This window comes from Martes martes, assembly GCF_963455335.1.
Source record: "Martes martes genome assembly, chromosome: 10".
In the NCBI taxonomy this organism is placed as follows: Eukaryota; Metazoa; Chordata; class Mammalia; order Carnivora; family Mustelidae; genus Martes; species Martes martes.
In genome coordinates this window covers 69,076,826-69,095,662 of record NC_137898.1, presented here as the reverse complement: position 1 = coordinate 69,095,662, position 18,837 = coordinate 69,076,826, and the positions used below count along the sequence as shown (strand labels likewise).

The window sequence follows — 18,837 nt, the reverse complement described above, 5'->3', positions numbered from 1 at the left end:
ATGAATTCAGCCTTCCTTTTCTGTCTTCCATCAGCTGCAGAAAGATGTAAAAAACAAATAAACAAAAAAGGAATTAATATGGAGACGCACCCATACAGGGACTTTGAGTTTTGTTTTGTACTTTTACACATGAGGAACAAAAACCTCCATAAAGCCACTAAAGCTTCCTAACATCATCAAGTCCTCATCTCTGAGTCATTAACTTGCTGAAGCCCAGAAAATCAAATTTGGTTTAAGGCTGTTTGATAATGTAGTAACATAGTAAAATGTGATTCACCAATTAGCTCATGTAATTAGAAAATCAAAAACATGCTCTAAGTGGCTGGTGGACACACATAAGTAAAGTCTATCGTCATTCTTTATAGCTGTTGATTATAGTTACAATTACACCTTCCACTGATGATACTGCATCCAAATACCTTATGGAAGAGAATTCACAAGTACCTATGTTTACAAATCAGATAAATAAATGAATACTGAGTTCCGCCAGTCATTCTTTCGGTCCTCTTTTCTTTCCTTCACCAATTATTTCTTGCCAGACTTGTTTAGCAATAGGGTATCTGGTCCTTGCCTTTATAGAGCTCTCAGTCTGCAAGAACTATGTTTAAATTCTTCTAAGGAAGGAAAGTCAACTGGTTAAGACCCTACAAACGTGATGGTGGTTAGAAATTCATCTTTCTAGAGGATCCCTAAATGCTAATGATGTTGCCGAGACACATGTAAGAAAAAAGACACAGCCAGCTCAGGAATTTTCTCGCTCAGAGGTTTTTGCCTGGCTGGAAGGGACTCTATGATGAGAATGGGGATTGAATATTTGTGAGATTATTTTAAAGCCACTCTTCATCTATTCTGTGTGCATTCTGTTGACATCAAAGACATATGTGATTTGTTGCCTGGCTATATTTAAGTGTTTCTCTCTGTAAATTCATATCAATGCAAGAGTTGTTTAGATGGTTAAAGCTTTCTCACTAGGAATTTCAAACATGTCCTACTTTATTCTCTTCTTGCTGCTACTGAAGTACATGAGCGTGGTTATGTTACATGGTTTATTAGGACTTCTTAATAAATATAACGAGGATAATGGGAATGAATTACCTGAGCTCGAGCCAATAAAGAAAATGCATTTCTTATCCGACATGGTTATTCTGAATGTTATTTTTTGGCAAAATATGACATAAGTTTGTGCTGACTTTTCCACTGACTTTTTAAGGCCATAGTTTCATGTTCATTCATGGAAATTTTAAAGGATATTAGGAAATTATTTCCCTTGTAAATGTAACATTGCCCCTATGTGGTTCCTTCTTTGTAACCTCACAATGCATATTTTGTATTGTTCCCTCTGTCCCAATTATCACAAATTCTAAGGAATCCAATAAACTTTATTTTTTGCAGTTTCACTCATATATTTTAGAATAGCTTAGACGATATTTTATTTGGTTGAAAACATACAATCACAAACATTAAGAAAGTGTGGTTTATTCATAGCCAGAATGAAACTTAACCCCAAATGTTGTTTAAAAAGCAGCCGTCCCCCCCTTAATATGTATTTAATCATTCTTTCTTTTTTTCCTACTTATAGGTCAATGGAACAGAAATTGAATATGAGTTTGAAGAAATTACACTGGAAAGGGTAAGAAAAATCCAACAATCCAAAAACCTCAATCTTGCATTTGACATTCTGCATCCTAATGATTATTTTGTGAAATCACACAATTGTGTGTTATACCTTGGAAGTTTCTGACAAGACTCAAAAATATTAATGAAGTGCTTGCAATGGAGGGCACAGAGACAAACAGATCAAATCCCCAGAATATTCCATATGTAAATTGCATTGCCAAGATTTGGAGAAATGAATGAGAAAGTCAGAAATATTCAGTGAGCTAATATAGCACTTTTTCCTGTTGTTTTCATTATTAACATTTTGTTATGCATTTTTAGATACAGTACAAAACATTTTCATTTATATAATATTAATGCTATCTCACAACTACCATTATCATGCATTTTTTAGTAAATAAAAAGTGATGCATTTTAAAGACACCCTCATGGAGAAAAACATAGCAATCCTATAGACCTCTGCAAGTATGTTATTAAGGCCTTTGCAAGGCTTTGACAAATTAGGAGATTTCTGTGTAACAACCCTAATCTATAAAAGTATTTTGCAAAACAGTAAGAGAAAGACCAAAAACCACCTAGAAAAAATATGACCAAAAGACATTAACAGGACATTCATCAAAAAAGTAAAGGCTAATAACACATGAAAACTTATTCAACCTTATTAATAAACAAAGAAAACAGTGATGTTAAACGGTTTTTGTCTGTCCAGTTGGCAAAATTTAAAAGAAAGGCTAATATTCACTGCCATGGAGTGGCTCTAGAAATTGTTAAAAAAGCAATTTGGAAAAATGGATCAGAAGCTTTAAAATGGGCACACTTTTTGGACTCAGAAATTATACTTATAAAATATATAAAGATATAAAGAATGCTTATATTGGTATTTATAATAGTGAAGATTTAAAAAGTCAAATGTTTAATAATACATTATTATATGTCCAAATAATAGAAAATTATATTAAGTTATATTATAATAGTATTTTTAAGAATATTTAAACATAAGAATGGAAGGCCTAACAAAGTTATCTTACCAAATTTAAAAAAAAATAAATTTTATAATGGTATGTAAATATAAACCCCTAAGTACCAACACATATAATTTGCACTCATAAGTATACACAGAAAGCCTTAAAGGATCTACATTAAAATGTTAACTCTTGTTAAGGATTTTGGATAATTTTTTGTTTCTTCTTTTCGTTTACATTTTTTGCTAAATATTCCATAATAAACATATAATTCATTTATAATAAATAATAGATAAGTTTTTCTAAGCTGTTCCATTCAAGTATGAATTCAGACTCTAGACCTGCACTTAAATGTGTATTTCCTTTTAAGTTTACTGATTATTCACTTTCCTGAGTCAGGGAATTTTTCATTCTCAGCCTAATTTTTATTGAGCATGAGTGGTTTTAAAAGGAAATTTACATTAAAAGTTAAGTGTTTGACAGATGTGTTCTTTAAAACTTCCATTATGAACTTTGGTTAAATTTTAATGGCATGCTAAATGGAGAAAAATAAGGCTTATGGAAAATTAGCCCAAATGAAAAAAGAGAACACATTTTTCCTACTAAATCACTAATCTTCTCTCTAGGACTGGCTATATAATTTGCAGAGCACAGTTTAAAATGAAAATGTGAGGTCCTTGTTTAAAAATTATTAAGAATCAAAAAAGATGTCAAGACCCAGGCATTAAGTGCCACGTGACTTTTCTTAAATGCAGGCGCCTGTTCGACGCCACACGCCCTCATCTTCAACATGACGCTGTTTGGTTATCCTGGTTTTATAGGTCAGAAAATTGAAGCTCACTTTGGTGCGAGGTAGAACATTCAGTGGGAGTGAGACAACTGTGTGCTCTAGGCTGTGTTCTGACACTCCCTTGCCTCAGGATCTGGTGGTCAGCTCACTGCCTGCCCTTGGAGTCTCAGTCACACTCTGAACCTCATCACTGCCATGAAGTACGCCGGCCCCCAAAACCTCTGTCAAGCATCGTCTTTCTTGAACACGACCTCTTTTCTGTTCTTTTCACTTATTCCAGTGCCACCCCCCTCAAAAAGTCTTCCAACTCCATTGGGACCTGGAATCACCAATTTTATTTACCATTTCCCTCCAGTTTTCACCTTTTTTATGCCCACCCCACCCCCACCCACCATACTCCAAGTCTCCCTCTCACAGGCTTTTAATATGCCTACTCCTGTCTCCCTTTCCGTGCTCCTCCAGCAGAGCCTCAGCCCTCCATGCCAGCGCCTGGGCAAATGAATGGGTCTAGAGAAGCCCTCGTTCACCTCACTTCAAATTTATAGCTATTGATTTCAAGCGAACCTTCAAAGCATCTTAGCAATTCTTACATGTTTCTTTAGAAAAATCACTCTCATTCTCTGGGACAACAGATTCACAACTGATTTGCTCTTCTCAAATCTCAAACACCCCCAACCTCATCCTCAGTCTCAGCAGTTGACCTCTCTTCCTGTGTCCTTGAGAAAACCCAAGTAGTCACAGGAAGACCACGTCACCTTCCTGCCACCAGCTCTGCCCGTGTGCTCTCCCTGTTTCAATGGAGGAATGTTCCCGCTCCTTTAGGAGGCCAGCCCTTCACTTGTGACCCACACTCTCCAACCTTTTGTCTGTTTAAGGACTCTGCTCCCATAGTTGTCTCCTCTCTCTCTCTCTCTCCCCTGCAATATCAGTTTCTCTCTCTCTTTCCCCCCTGGATAAATTTAATACAGACATGATGTAATATCTCTCATTAAAAAAGAAAAAAAAGTCCTCTAGCAATGGAATAATATAAGAAAAAGCAAAACAAAACAAAATGTCACTTGGCCCAGTGTTCCCCTCTTGTTATTGTTTCATAATTCTAGTTTCTTTACCAAAAATCTAGGAAAGCTGTCCATTTTCAATAAGTCCACTTTATTACTTCATTTTCTTATTTTAACCTAGTTCGTTATTCTCATCAGTAGTCCTACAACCATCTTCATCAAAGTCTTGACAGTTTCCATCTTATGAAATTCAAGCATCACTTCTCTGCACTGACTTTTCAGCAACATTTGATGCAGTTGTCACTGGCTCCTTCCTTCAAGATGATAATCCCTTGCCTTGCAAGACAAAACATTTCGACACTCTGTCTTCTGTCTTCGTCTCCTTGCTGGCTCCTCCTCTAAATGTTGGAGCACTCCAGAAACCCAATGCACAGACCTCTTCTCAAACTCTCCTTATTCCTTCATGATCTCATCCAGACCCATGGTGTTGAATACCAACTATCAACTGATGATTCCCAAATCTGAGTTATGATCTCTCTCCGGCATTCTGAATGTGTACAGCTAACGGTCCAGTTGGCATCTTTGCTGAATATCAAGAAGGTCTTCTAAACTGAGTATGTTCCTAACAGAATTCATGATTTCCCTGCACTCCCAACCCTGGGGGCAAAAGCTGCTTCTACCCTAATATTCCTCTTCTTAGCTAATTGGTTCTATCAGTTTGCTTATTATTCAGGCCCTCAAAAAAAGCCTCCTCCAGGAATCTTACTTAATTGCTCTTTTTCCCTTGGCATCCAGAGCAAGTCCTACCGGTGCTGCCGTGAAAATGTATTTCAAAATCAATCAAATATTATCACCGACCCTGCTGAAGCCTAGTCCAAACTAATATCATTCCCATGCCTGGACCCCTGTAGTAGTTTCCACTTGTGCCCACTCCTCAAAGTAGCCAGAGTAATCTTTGTCAAAATATAAACCAGATTATACCACTTTTATTCTTAAACCCCTCCAAGAGGTGATAATTACACTCATTATCATCACCTACAAGACCTTATACAATCTGACCCCTGCTTCTCTTGGTGACATAGTGCCCTCACCACCAACTCCTAGAGCATTTCACACACACTTTCTTGTCATTCCTCCAAAAAAGCCAAGCTTTTCCTACCTTAAAGTCTTTATGTTTGTTATTCTGTCTTCTTGCTAGAATCTCCCCTTGGATCTTTACCTGACTTGCTCTTTTCATCATTAAATATCTGCTCAAATGTCTCAGAAAAGCCTCCCTTATGGACCTCATTTAAATTCGTACCAGCATCCCCATTGCACTTTTTTCCACTTTCATAGCTTTATTACTTTTTTAATTGCACTTACCAGTATCTGAAATTTATATTATTAATGTATTTATTGCTCACTTTGTTAATATCTATCTCCATCCCTAAATATCTGGTATATGTAAATACATAGTCATTTCTGTATCCAATTTGCCTAGAACATTGTCTGGAATGTAGTATATACTCAGTGAATGTTTGATGAATGAATGAATGGCTTATGCTGGTGCTCTACCCCTGCAAATGCTCGGTGAAGTAGAGACACATGGCCTGCATTGGAATCTTGGCTCTATCACTTACTGATTGAGTTAGTTTGAGCTGAATACTTAACCTTTCTGTGATTCAGTTTCCACACCTGAAAATGAGGCTGAAGTATTTATAATTTCTCCTCGGGTCTTTATGATGATTAAATGAGTTAATATAAAGCTTTAGGACAGCACACGTAGTTATTCTTCACTTTTCCTTTGTGCTAACATAGTAGTTCTCACAAGTGTTATTTATTAAGATCATAAAGGAAGCTATTAAAAACATAGCCTTCCAGTCTCAATGATCTAACAAGTCTCATTAATCTAACAATTTCTCTCAATTTTTCCCCGTTTGTTGATTGTCAGACATCCAATCCAATAATGAACTTATGGTTCTTATTATATGCTCTAACAGCTTCTACTTTTTCTATCTTTAATCTCTATAACATTTAACTTAGTAATAAACTAATCACATCTAGTAACACCCCTGTGAAGTGGATATGGCCAACTCCATTTTACATATTAGGACACGGAGGCTCAGAAATTAAATAACTTGTCAGAAGTCACAGTGTTAGTAAGGGATGGAGCTAGGATTCAGTTCCATGACCAACAAATAACCAAAACCTAAACTCATTGCCACTGAGTTAGAGTGTCCTCAAAATTAAGTTCAAATGTCATTTCTTCCAAGAACCTTTTCTTTGATTTTCCCTCTTGGGCATGGTCCCCTTTATCAATTAACCCAAGCAGAGAACTGCACACACTAAATGATGAATAAAATGTGTTTTTTCCACTGACCTACAAATTCCTTGACAGGAGGAATTTTATTATAGTGTTCTTTATATTACCATGATCACAGAAAAAGGAAGAGGAAAGGCATTGAACAACTCCAGGACGAGTTGATGACCCCTCCTCTGTGGCGGCGTTGTTCAGTGCAATGGCCACTTGCCACACATGGTGAATTCCGCATGTATCTAAGGTACATTTATCCGTCAGGCACAGTCCTTGTTTCTTAGAATTTTACGGCCTGGTAAAGAACACAAATAAGTCAATACACAAAAACCATGAATAACAGAGTGCCGTGGATACCTGGTCCAGAATGGGGTATTACCCTGAGGCTTTCTACCTGAGCTGGCTTAGGAAAGATGAGAGGAAGCAAGATATAGAAAAGGGAGTGGCAGGTGGCCTCTCAGACAGGGAACATCAGATGCACCTGTTGGAGGACCCCCTGGAAAAGTAACATGATTAAGGAACTTAAAATCCAGAATGACTTCACCTCGGGCTGAGGTAGGGCTCCAAGGGAGAGGCCAGGCTAGAGTGTTGGAGAAGGTTGAGAATATAGAGCCCTTGGGTAACCTACAGAGGAGTTCAAATTTTACTCCAAAGGCAATGGAGAGCATTTGAATAATTTTAAACAGAAAAGTAACATAATTGGGGAACCAGGGCGGCTCAAGTTAAGTTGGTTAAGTGTCTGACTCTTGATTTTGGCTCAGGTCATGATCTCAGGGTCGTGAGATGGAACAGCGGGCAGAGGGCTGCACACTCAGCAGGGAGTCTGCTTTTCTCTCCCCCCCTCTGCTCCCCCAGTCCCCTGCTCCCACTCTCTCTCCCTCAAATGAATAAATGTTTTGAAAAGTAACATAATCATATTTGTGTTTTAAAAAAGATTACTATGGCGGTGATATTGGGTATATGTTTCATAGCATTCAGGAGATAATACAGGTATGCCATTTAAGACATAATTTAGTGGTTAAATTCTGCCAATGGTGATAAAGAAGGAGATGATTCAAAACATGTTAAGAATGTTAGAACAGATTCTAATGTTTTATAAGATAGGAAATGCCAGAAAGAGCAGAAAAATCAAAGATACCTAGATTATAATCCAACAAATTCCTTTCATAAACATGGTCTGGGGCTCTCAGAAAGGCCACCTGTGATATTTCAAATCTTTCTGTCACCGTGGGCTCTAATGACATTAACAAAGGTAGCTGAGTATAAAGTCTGTGCCTCTGAGTTATTTATCCATTATTCATGCTCGAAGTTAATAGGTTATGTACCCCCAGTATGACTTATATCAAGAGAAGCTAGTTTACCCAGCATGGATAATAGATTCTTTAAGGCTTTATAACCCTAACCATCATGCATGACTGCAATTTAGTAGAGATATTGAAGTGACTATATGACTATCTGTCACCTCCTCTGACCCCTTTCCTGACAGCTGCAGAATGTATGATCATGTGGTTCTACTTGAACGTTCAGTCTGATGAGTCAGGGATATTCTTTTGCAGTTAAAAAAAAAAAAAAAATCCAAAGATCTGAGCCATCTTCCCAAATATAAGCAATTTGTAGGGCAGAGGAAAGTGACTGATTTATTAGACCCTCCACATTCCTATAGATGAACCAAGTCTTGGGTGTAAGGTGGGTAAGGTGGATTCTGAAGACAGTATTTGTGAACTGCCAGGTAAGAAGTGACCACGTAAAATTGTCTGGGGATTCTCCAGATTCATCCCTGTATCAGATTAATTGGAAAATCATTGGGTGTCTGAATGACTTAGGCCAAATATATTTACCTCAAGTAACTGAGTTTTCATGAAGATGAAAATTCCAAAATTCAAATGGAATTAAAGGTCTATCACTTCAGATAATGTAGAAGATTTGGATTTCTGAATTCGTGATTTTCTTCTGGGTGTCCTCAGCTAGTTTCAATTTAATAGTAGCAGGAATAAAAAGCCAGAGTCCCAATGATATCTGATGGGATTTCAGCTTTTATATAGTTATCTATAGTACAGTCTTATCCCCATATAATTAATTTTTAATAATCAGCACATTTCTTAAATTCCAAAAATTGTGTATGTTCAATTAGCAGTGTATATTTTAAGTGTGTTTGAAATATATGCACATGTGTATATTTGTGCCTAGAAACCACTTAAACATAAATGTGCATTTAGATATAAATAAAAACATTTACTTAATATGTATGAATTTTGATCTGAATTCTGTTGGCGAGATTTGTGGAACAAGAGTAGGTTTCTATAGGCAGTGGAAAGAAGCATAGTCTTTGAACTCAGACCTTATTTGGGATCCAGGATCAGCCACTTTCTGTGTGACCTTGAGCAAGTTACTTAACCTATGAAAGCCTCATTAGTTTTCTCCCTAATGAATGAGACACTAATATCTATCATATAGCATTGTTGTGAAAAGTAGAAATAACATATGTATAATACATAAAAGAGTTTATGGAAAATCATAGATGTTCAGTAGTATTAGCTACCATAAAGTGTGTACACACACTACACTCTTATGGAAGCCTCATTTTTTTTTTTCAAGAAGTCACTGCTTCAGGCTATGATTCAGAGGCTAGGTCAAGTGGCAAATGCTTGCTTCCTCTTTCCCCTGTGTGTATGTGTGTGTGTGTGTGTGTGTGTGTGTGTAGCTATATTTGTGGTAAACAATAAGCTTCTTAAGTGATCCCCAGAATGTTCCTATATCCAATTATCAGTATATTCTTTAAGCACGCTGGTTGTATAAATGGAGTCTGCTCTTGAGTTTGCAGACAGAGCTTCCCGTAGAGTAACAGTGCTGTTTGTAGCTCTCTGCTTTGTTAGCTAGTAAGAATCTAGTTCCAGGCTAGACAGACAGTTGCAGTGTATTGTTTTGTTTTCGATAGCTTCAGGCTATGATATCTGCTTCACATGCCCCAACAGGTCCAATAACTCTTGTATTCTATAAGCCCCCACTTCCAGTCTCTACATATGGTACCGTGAGCAGCTGCTGTGTCAGAGAGAACTGACAGAAGGACCACCCCCATTTGGGGGGAATGGCTCCTCTCCCCATTCTAACCATGGCGTTCTGGGGACAACTGCCCGTCCTGGCAGCCATCACACCGGGAATTGGTCTAGAGCGACTGATTGGAATTACCCGGTGAGCCAGTAAGAAATAATACTGATACATGAGCCTGGCTGGCCCTAGACCAAATGAGGAAGTACGTCAGGAAGGTGGAGCATGGGACATGTTTATTTTGACAACATTCTTAGTGATGTAATGCACAGGTTAGGGTTGACACCTGAGCCAAATGAGCCAATAAAAGTGCCCCCTCGGGATTTTTCCCACTGGAGTGTGAGGGATAGAGAGGTGCCGCATTCAACTGTGTAGGAAAGCTGGGAGATAGGAGACAGAGGAAGCCTGTGGGTCTCCTGCTGTGTGGGGTCAGCTCGTCTGAGAATAAGGAGGCTTCCTGCAGAGAAAGCCAGAGACAGAAAATAGGAGGAAGGGAAGGAGGGAGAGTGAGAGAGAGAGGAAGAGGGAGAAGAGGTTGAGAGAGAGAGCGAGCATTGGAAGCATTCAGTTCCCCTGTTCGGTCTGTCGTAAAGGCATGAGACACCACTCCCTGTCCAGTGGCTACATGAGTCTTCCCTTAAATTCTTCTTAGCTGAACTACTTCAAATCAGGCATCTACGACTTGCCAACATTTGTACTTACCCAAATGTATCTTGGTGTTGTAATGGAGCTCTCACTGTGCTCAAGTTGCTGAGTAGGTCCTAGGTGATGGCTAGGCCTGTCTGCCCTAGCCTGTTCTCAAAATAAATGTTGCCTTGCTTAGAGTCTTCCCCTTTTCTAAATTCTAGTCCTGTCTCTCACCGCTAAGGTAGGATCATAAAGCAAAGCTCTCCGGTAGAAGAGTGTTGGCAGGTTGCTGTAAACCTTAATACCCCAAAGCTTACACATACCATCTCCTTTAAAGTAACCCATTATTGTGTTCCAACTCCCAGAAATAAAAGAGCAATAAAAAAATTTAAAAAAAAAAAAAAAGGTGGCAAGTAGAGAGAACAGCCAGTGACAGGTCTATGAATTTAGGTCTCTACTGTCTAGAAACTTTTCTGATTTGGGAACCAGCAAGCTTTGTACCTGTGGAAAGCAGTCTGCAACATTACTGGACACAGATGTCAGGGAAAAAAAAAAAAAAAGACTGCTAGAAATATAGTTTGCAGTCATTTGAGGGGTCATTAATCTAACTTTTCTTTGAATATAAGCACCAAAGTCTCAGAATTGAAGAGCTCCTGGTAAATGTACCTCCAAGGGCTGATTTAGACGAATTGCCACAAAGTACGTTTAGCTGAAATTCAGCTGCTGACTCCAACCATTTCCATTTTTCTTTATAAGCTCCCCCTGAGTTATCTCCCTTCTTTCACCTCACAAACCCTCTGTTACCCGAGTATTTTGCAAGTACTCCCTTCTAGTTCATTAATCTGGCCTCAGTGCCCTCATGTCATCTAAACTGGCCAATATATTTTCTTCACGAACCACTTGTCACACTGTTATTACCCCCATCTTCCTTTGACATGGCCCCGGATTATTCCAAGCATATTTAATGCTAGTGTTGTGGAACTTCTAAACCTAACTTGTTTTAAACAAAATCCACACTGGAAAGTCTTACACAGAAATGATGAAACTCTATCACTCCCAAGTTGAGTTTTCTAAGCAGAATAGATCTATTTCTGTGGCTTGTATCAACAAGATACGGATGGTTAAGAAACTTTGGCAGGGAGAACCCTCACTAGAGGGTCCCCTGACTGTTTAGGAATATGATGAGGGTCCTCAGAAGCAAAGACCCAAGGAGCAACAGTACAAGCCACCAGAAATCACAGATGGATCACTAAATACTAGATCTTGAGAAATGGTAAAAACTGCATATTTTGGGGCACCTGGGTGGCTCAGTCATTAAAGATCTGCCTTTGGCTCAGGTCCTGATCCCAGGGTCCTGGGATTGAGCCCTGCATCGGGCTCCCTGCTCAGCGGGAAGCCTGCTTGTCCCTCTCCCACTCCCCCTGCTTGTGTTCCCTCTCTCGCTGTGTCTCTCTCTGTCCAATAAATAAATAAAATATATTTTTTTAAACTGGGTATTTTGCTACTTGTAACTGAACAAATTCTAACTGATATAGCTAGCACAGGAGCAAAAGCAGTCTCAGTAGCCAACTGCCAAGCTTGTAAGCAAATGTAGGCTCAGTCCTTATTGCTTCTCTTGCAGCCACTTCAGCCATCTCCAGAATGATCCCACAGTTCTATGTCCTTACCCAGCGATAAACAATGTGTTCCTTTGTTAGTCATTTTTCCTCACAAGTGACTGCTGGGACACCCACTGCCCCTTATCTGAGTTGTCCTTTCCGGTTAGTCAGGTTTCTGCTGTACCTTCCCAATGTTGGTTGGACATTTGTTGGTTATCTATCCATTTTGTTCTTTTTACGTTTTTCACTTTGCTAACTCTTCCCAGATTTTGGTTCAGATATCTACCTTGGCCACAATAGCCCACGTGATCTGATGGAAGCTTAGGTGACTCTCAATTCCAAGGGTAGTTTCTGACTGATTTAGGCCGGTTAGCACATCCTACTGCCCTGGCCTCCATCAGCTGGCGGATATGCACCCCAACTCAGTGCAAACAGAATTCCATGACTTTTACTAAGAATTCTGAGACAGGAATCACCCTCTTCCATGAACATGAGGTGAGGAACTCTATAACTCAGATAGGAGTATGGAGCCATTTATGACAATAAGAAGATTCCAGCTTTAGAATGAAGGAGCATTTTAGACGGCAAAGTAGATAAATGGGTTAAAGATCAGCCTTGGCAACATCTTGAGACCATGACTCAAACCACTTTTGAAACACCCCTTCTGATTTCAACCTTCTCTCTCTTTACCTCCCCTTACAATGAAAACCTGCTTTAATGGGGAGAAAGGAAAAGGGAAAATACAGGAGAAGAAATAAACACTAGTAGTATCTCAAAATAGAGATGCATAGTAGAAAACCTGGAAGTTATTTCAAGAATTTAGGAAATAGTTAGAACTGGTGGATTTTTAAAGTCTATATTTTATCCACTTAGCTTAATGAGCCTGATGCATTTTTAAACTTTCAAATGATCTATCCTTCTGAGAAATGGAATGCGTGTGCTATGAAAATATTCATAGGCATCAGAACCTCTATGATATACTGTCTAGTTTTAATTTTTTTAAGATTTTATTTGTTTATTTGAGAAAGAGAGAGAGAGAGCACATGCCCATGAGCAGGAGGAGAGGCAGAGGCAAAGGGAGAAGCAGACTCCCCACTGAGCAAGGAGCCTGATGCAGGGCTCAATCCCAGGACCCTGGGATCATGACCTGAGCCAAAGGCAGATGTGTAACTGACTATAATATATAGATATATAGATATATAGCTATTACAATATTCAGTCTGTATAGACTGTGCATAAATTAAACAAGACATATTTAGTCATTAAGAAGAATGTCATCTTGGATTTAATTCAGGATCACCAGTCAGGCTTTATTGATCCTAAAATTGCTCTTCACTGCCTTACCATTTTTGTCTGAGAAGCTCTTCCTGAAAACCCAGTTCATGTATTACCTCACGTGAACAGCTTTGTCAGATTCTCTCAGTTATGGTCAGCTAATCCATCCTCTGTCACCTCAGGACTTCCTCATTGTCATCTATGTTCATGTTGTATCTACCTTCTATATAAACTTCAAGGTCCTCAAAGGCTAAAATATTTCTCAGTTTAATCCTTTTTATTTGGAATTTTACATCTGGCTGTTTTTAATCCCCAGAAGAATCTATTAGCTCACTTGTTGAATCAGTGGAAGAATTATTTAGTCTTCTGACAAAAGGTACAGCATAAGGATAATTTTTTTTACTCCTGATTGTGTATATGCACATACATATATACACTAACACCTATGTGTATACATTTTACATACATCTTATATTATGCAGTTTATAATATACATAAGCATATATTTCTTTCATGTGTTTATGTGTGCTGTAGATAGATAGATAGTATCTTTTTTGTAAGCAGGGGCCAGGGCTCAGTGCTATTTCTAGTGCCGGTAGCAGTAGCTGCTGTAACCATAAATATGTCAATCTCTATCATCTATTAAAGGTTGAACCTTATATGCTAATCTCTTACCTGCTAATCTACAGGGGTTATGTCATATCTTAACGATTAAGTCATTATGTAAGTTGTAGAGCTTCTGTTTTACAATAAGCAGACAGTAGTTCAAGGAAGTTAAGACATTTGTCCATGGTCACAAAACGAGCATGAGGCAGAGCTGGTTGATATTTCAATGACTGTGTGGTACCACCATAGCATGAAAAATATGGAAAACTTTTCAGAGTAAAACATTTATTCTTTGACCAGCAGTAATATATTCAGACTGCCTTTAAGGCTTATACGTTTATCAAAAGGAAACATTCAGCCCAAGGCATAATATGTTAGGTTAGCTCTGAAAGGATGAAAGCAGCTTCAAGAGAAAGACAAAGACAAAACAAAAGATAATGGCAGGGAATAGAGATGCATTTATTTTTCTTTAGGATTATATCTTAATATTTGAGAAATAAGCCAGACTCATCTCTCCACCCACCCTCAGCATCTCCTTAAGCTGCTCAAAACTCTGTAATATAACCCAGTTCTGGGGGAAACAATAACAAAAATGACATCACATCTTGCATATTTAGCATTCTTCTAATTCAGGAAAAAAAAAAAAGGAAATCCAGTTCAAGCAGTGCTCCAATTGTGTTTTTCAAATGTTCCTCAGGAAAATGTACCCACGTTTTCTGAAGCGAAAACTGGTGAGATGGTTAGTTCCACTAATCAGGCAGTGTTACTGTTTCATCATTTGATATAATGTATATCTTATAATGTGTTCAATACTTATATCATGATATTATGACTATATCATATTTTAATATCACTTTATTATTTTCAAATAATTTTCCAGAGATTTCATCCTTCAAACTACTCTGTGAAATAGGAAAAGAAAACATGACTCTCCTCATTTTTGCAAATGGAGAAACAAAGGCTCAGAAAGTATATTCCTGGGCTCCTCAAGGTCGCTCAATACAGAGCAAAGGCCAGTCTAAAATTCACATCTCTAACTTCTAGCCTCACTACTTTTCCTCTCTTTGTTTTATTTTGGTTTTCTTTTAATATCAAATCCAAATAATCATGCTCTTCTTCAAGTAAAACAGACTCAAAATATTAAAATGTGGTTATTGATTTCTCAAACAAAGCTGAAATCAAAACTTTCTCTCATACCAAATTAGATTTCAAATCACCCCAAATTATTTAAACTTGCATTTTTTAAGCAACTATCATACACATTTAGGCTCTTAAGAAGCATTTCCACATACCAAGTTTTTATCTTGTACCTCCACTAGGAGGGAACCCTTCAAACTTCTAAATTTTGAACATTACTCTGGGAAAGACATGCTTACATCAGTTTGAATTATCTTCTAGTAATTCATACCAAACTACTTCTACCAGTAGAACACTATTTCAAGTGTGGATTTTATGGCCATTTAACCCGAGATCATATTGTGGCTTTAACACCTACCAGCTTGGTGAGGGTAAGCAAGTCCCTTGATCCATCTGTGCCTCCTTGTGCCCATCTGTAAACTAGGAGTGACAATAATTCCTGCCTCCTAAGGTTATTATATGGACTACATGAGTTCATACTAAAATAAAGTACTTGAAACAGTACCCATCCCTAATGCATGCTATACAGGAGTTCGTCGTTATTATTACTACTCTAGTTGTTCTTCAAGGGACAGACCTCAAATGATTTCACAAAGAAATCAAAGTTCACTCTCTCCCCTGAGGCTTTTCTCCTGCAGAATAATCCCTACTTCCCTATTCCTTTCATTATTCCTCACACGGTCCTCTTCCTTTGGCAGTGCTCCTAATGATGATTACTTTTCCTGCTAAAATGTTGTATCATTCTACAGATTTGCATGGACTGCTCACTGCAGCACCAGAAGCCATGCTCTGTTCACTCCACAGTCATTAGTTGGTCACCTCTTCTGTGACCACTGTGTTAGAGATTGTCAAGAGGTGGTGAACGAGACAGTCTTGACTTCAGAGAGCTTAGTATTAGTATGAAGTATTAGTAGTATTAACTGGAAAAATGGACATACTGAGTAAGTAATTACTTCACGGGGATCTACAATCATAGAGTATCAGTCAGGCTTCTCATCTTGTTCAGTGTAACTATTCCATGACATAAACCTGAAAAGAAAAAGAAAAAGGCTCTCATACTCACTTTGTGGTGACAAAGTGAAAACCTGGGCTTTGACATTGATCAGTCATTGAAGTGAGTGTTTCTCAGTCTGTGGTATGTTTCTCTGTGTCTGCATTCAAGGATAAAATAGGCAGGTGACAAAATATTTTGTGAGGGCTATTTATTACTGCTTCAAAATTAAACTCATGTCAGTGTTATTTAACTACCTTCTCTTGCAGCATGCTACTGGAGGGACAGGCTGTCTTTAGCCTAGGCTGTTTTGACAGAAACTATGACACGTGCTTTTCAAAGTGTTCTATCATGTTCAGCAATGCCTACAAGGATGTTCTAGGTGAACTGACTAAATCCTTTGCCAACACTTGAGAATGTAGTTTAAATGCAGTATTCTGCTTTCCCTGGGCAACCTATGCATCGCTCAGAGCTGTCTGTTCTGAATAAGAAGGGGATTTTTAAAAAAACATATGGGAAAATATTAAGGACATCTGAACTCTGTGATTAAATTCATTGATTGTGTTACCTTATGTAGTTCTCCTTGCTATAGCTCTCTGAAGTAGGTATCATACTCTCTTGCACACTGAGACTCCGTGTGATAAGTTGCCCAACATTGCACAGCTGGAAGGGGGTGAGCAGAAATCAGAACGGAGACTGGTTCACATCTAAAATGTCACAAAAAACCCCTTGCTCCATAGTTTCAGTATTCCTCTTTCTGCTTGTTGTCGAGGCTGACTGTTATTTCACATAGCATGGGATTTTCCCTTTGCAAAGCTTGGCATTTGAACAGCTGATGGAAGGATTCTAGCCTTTGGTTCCCAAAGGGATATTTCTTAACTTGAGCCTAGAGTCTGCATTTGTGCTCAGTGGGGAAGGAAGAGTAATGGCATTAAATGAAGGCAGCACTGACTGTGAAATCAGTTACCTTTTAAATCTCAGGGTTATCAAATTAATGAATTAGTCTTAGAAGGCTGTGTATCTTTCTTGGAATCCTGAGAAAGGAAATTGAATATTAACCCAGTTCACATCCATAACACACAATTTATAGCCACATGCAGACTAAACCATATGGCAGAAACATTCTTTCATTCTTTCAGATTATTTTATGTTGGGTGTCCCACATATAGCAGGTCTTTAAACCGACTTGTTGTGTATGATCAAAAAAATAAAACATCTGTTGATAATAACCTTGAGAACAAATTGGTGCTTCCCAAACTTGCTTGAGCTGTAAAATGTTTATGGTAATAATGACTACAAGATGCAGAGACATTATTTTAAACACACACACACACACACACACACACACACATGCACACACACAATTTGGTCATGTCACCTCCAAAGTTATGCCCTCCAACATTGCTGAAACCTCATTCACAGAAAACTCAGCTTCACTGTGAATACATGGGGCTATTTTTTTTTTTTAATGGTTAGAATGGTTGTGAGATCTTAAAAAGTCCACAGAAGGAGATTAAATAACCATAGTTAGGCAGTTTCATATGAAGCATGTCAAAGCTGCATAGTTTTGAAACCTCAGGAGAAAGTTGAGCCTTCGGAGCTTTTACAAGCCACCGATGAATTGCCAGGCCCCAAACCACCACAGAATTTCCTGATGTCTGGTAAGTTGCCACAGCCTACATGATTGCAGCCAAAAACATACCCGGTACTGGAAAATCTGTGATTCTCATCACAGTCCCCTCCTTGCATGCCCTGGGACCACAGTCTGGTTAGAAGGAGCCCATGGAATATTTTGTAGTTTTTTTCATTTCTGCTACTCCCCCTTCCTTCAATTCTGCCATTGGCATGAGGTTCCTTTGGACAGACCAGAATCCTTAGCAGAAATTCCAAAAGAAAAATGCTGTGAAACATTTCCACCTCCTGCTCTGGATAAGTGTAGTAAATGCATTAGAACTTTCAGCTCCCAGAAATTTGGAGTCTACTGTTTTATTGGGCCTGAGTGAAAGCACACTAAGTTTGTACGAGTGCTGGTACCCACTTCCCTTGCCACGTAGAGCCCTCCAGAGACTTTACCTTGACTATAAACACAAATTAACTTTTATCCAACTGTGAGGTTCCTGACCCAGTATTTCCTACTATATATTGGCTAAAAATCTCAGTTCTAGCCGGTTGTCTCTGGTTCATTCTTTTGGCTTATAAACTCATTGTGAATATATTGCTCATTGTCCTTCTGAAGACAACAAACCACTTCCTTCACTTCCTTAGAAAATGGTCCACTAAATGAATAGAAGAGTTTATAATATGCCATTTCCTTTAAACACAGATGTCATGATAATTGTAACAATAGTTCCTAAATACTTGGGATATACTGCTGAGGCCTCCATTATTTCGGTTAAGCTCTATAACAAACAACCATTTCGCTTTTCTTATCCTTGTTGGGAACATAGGAAAACGGAACATGATAGTGGTTAAGTAACTGGGTTTTTAAATCACATTTCTATTAAAGAGTGGGACCAGGACTCTGTCCCAACTATTACGATGACATCTGTCCAAGTCCCGTTTCTTACTATAAACGTACATGGTAGATGTGACTCAAAGCCTATTCAGATGAAGAAAGTGAGGCTAGAGAGTTAAGTCACTTACCCAGTGTATAAAGTTTATGTGAGAAGGCCAGAGAGAGAGGAAAATGATGCAACTGTGTATCTCTAGAGCATGCTTCCTTCTCTGATATTCTCGTCTTGGCATCCCCAACTGTTTAATCAGAAAACAGCCCCTACTGTTCATACCTAATCAGGTGTTGAGCCAATTCCACCTCTCTAATCCCTCTCAAACCCACCTGTTTTTCTCCAGACACACTGCCTATAGGGTGCTGTCACTTACCAGGATTATAGCAGCCCC

General features: G+C 38.5%; 1 protein-coding gene across 5 annotated transcripts in view; it reads left to right on the top strand.

The window, feature by feature from the left end:
* Positions 1–18,837, top strand: part of DLG2 (discs large MAGUK scaffold protein 2) — a gene marked incomplete at its 5' end in the record, with an annotated part of 887,937 nt that overhangs the window by 252,878 nt on the left and 616,222 nt on the right. For all 5 annotated transcript variants that reach the window (XM_080815305.1, XM_080815304.1, XM_080815303.1 and 2 more), the window contains one exon: positions 1,580–1,630. In XM_080815305.1, the coding sequence (XP_080671431.1) occupies positions 1,580–1,630 (51 nt within the window). The remainder of the gene's footprint in view (positions 1–1,579; positions 1,631–18,837) is intronic.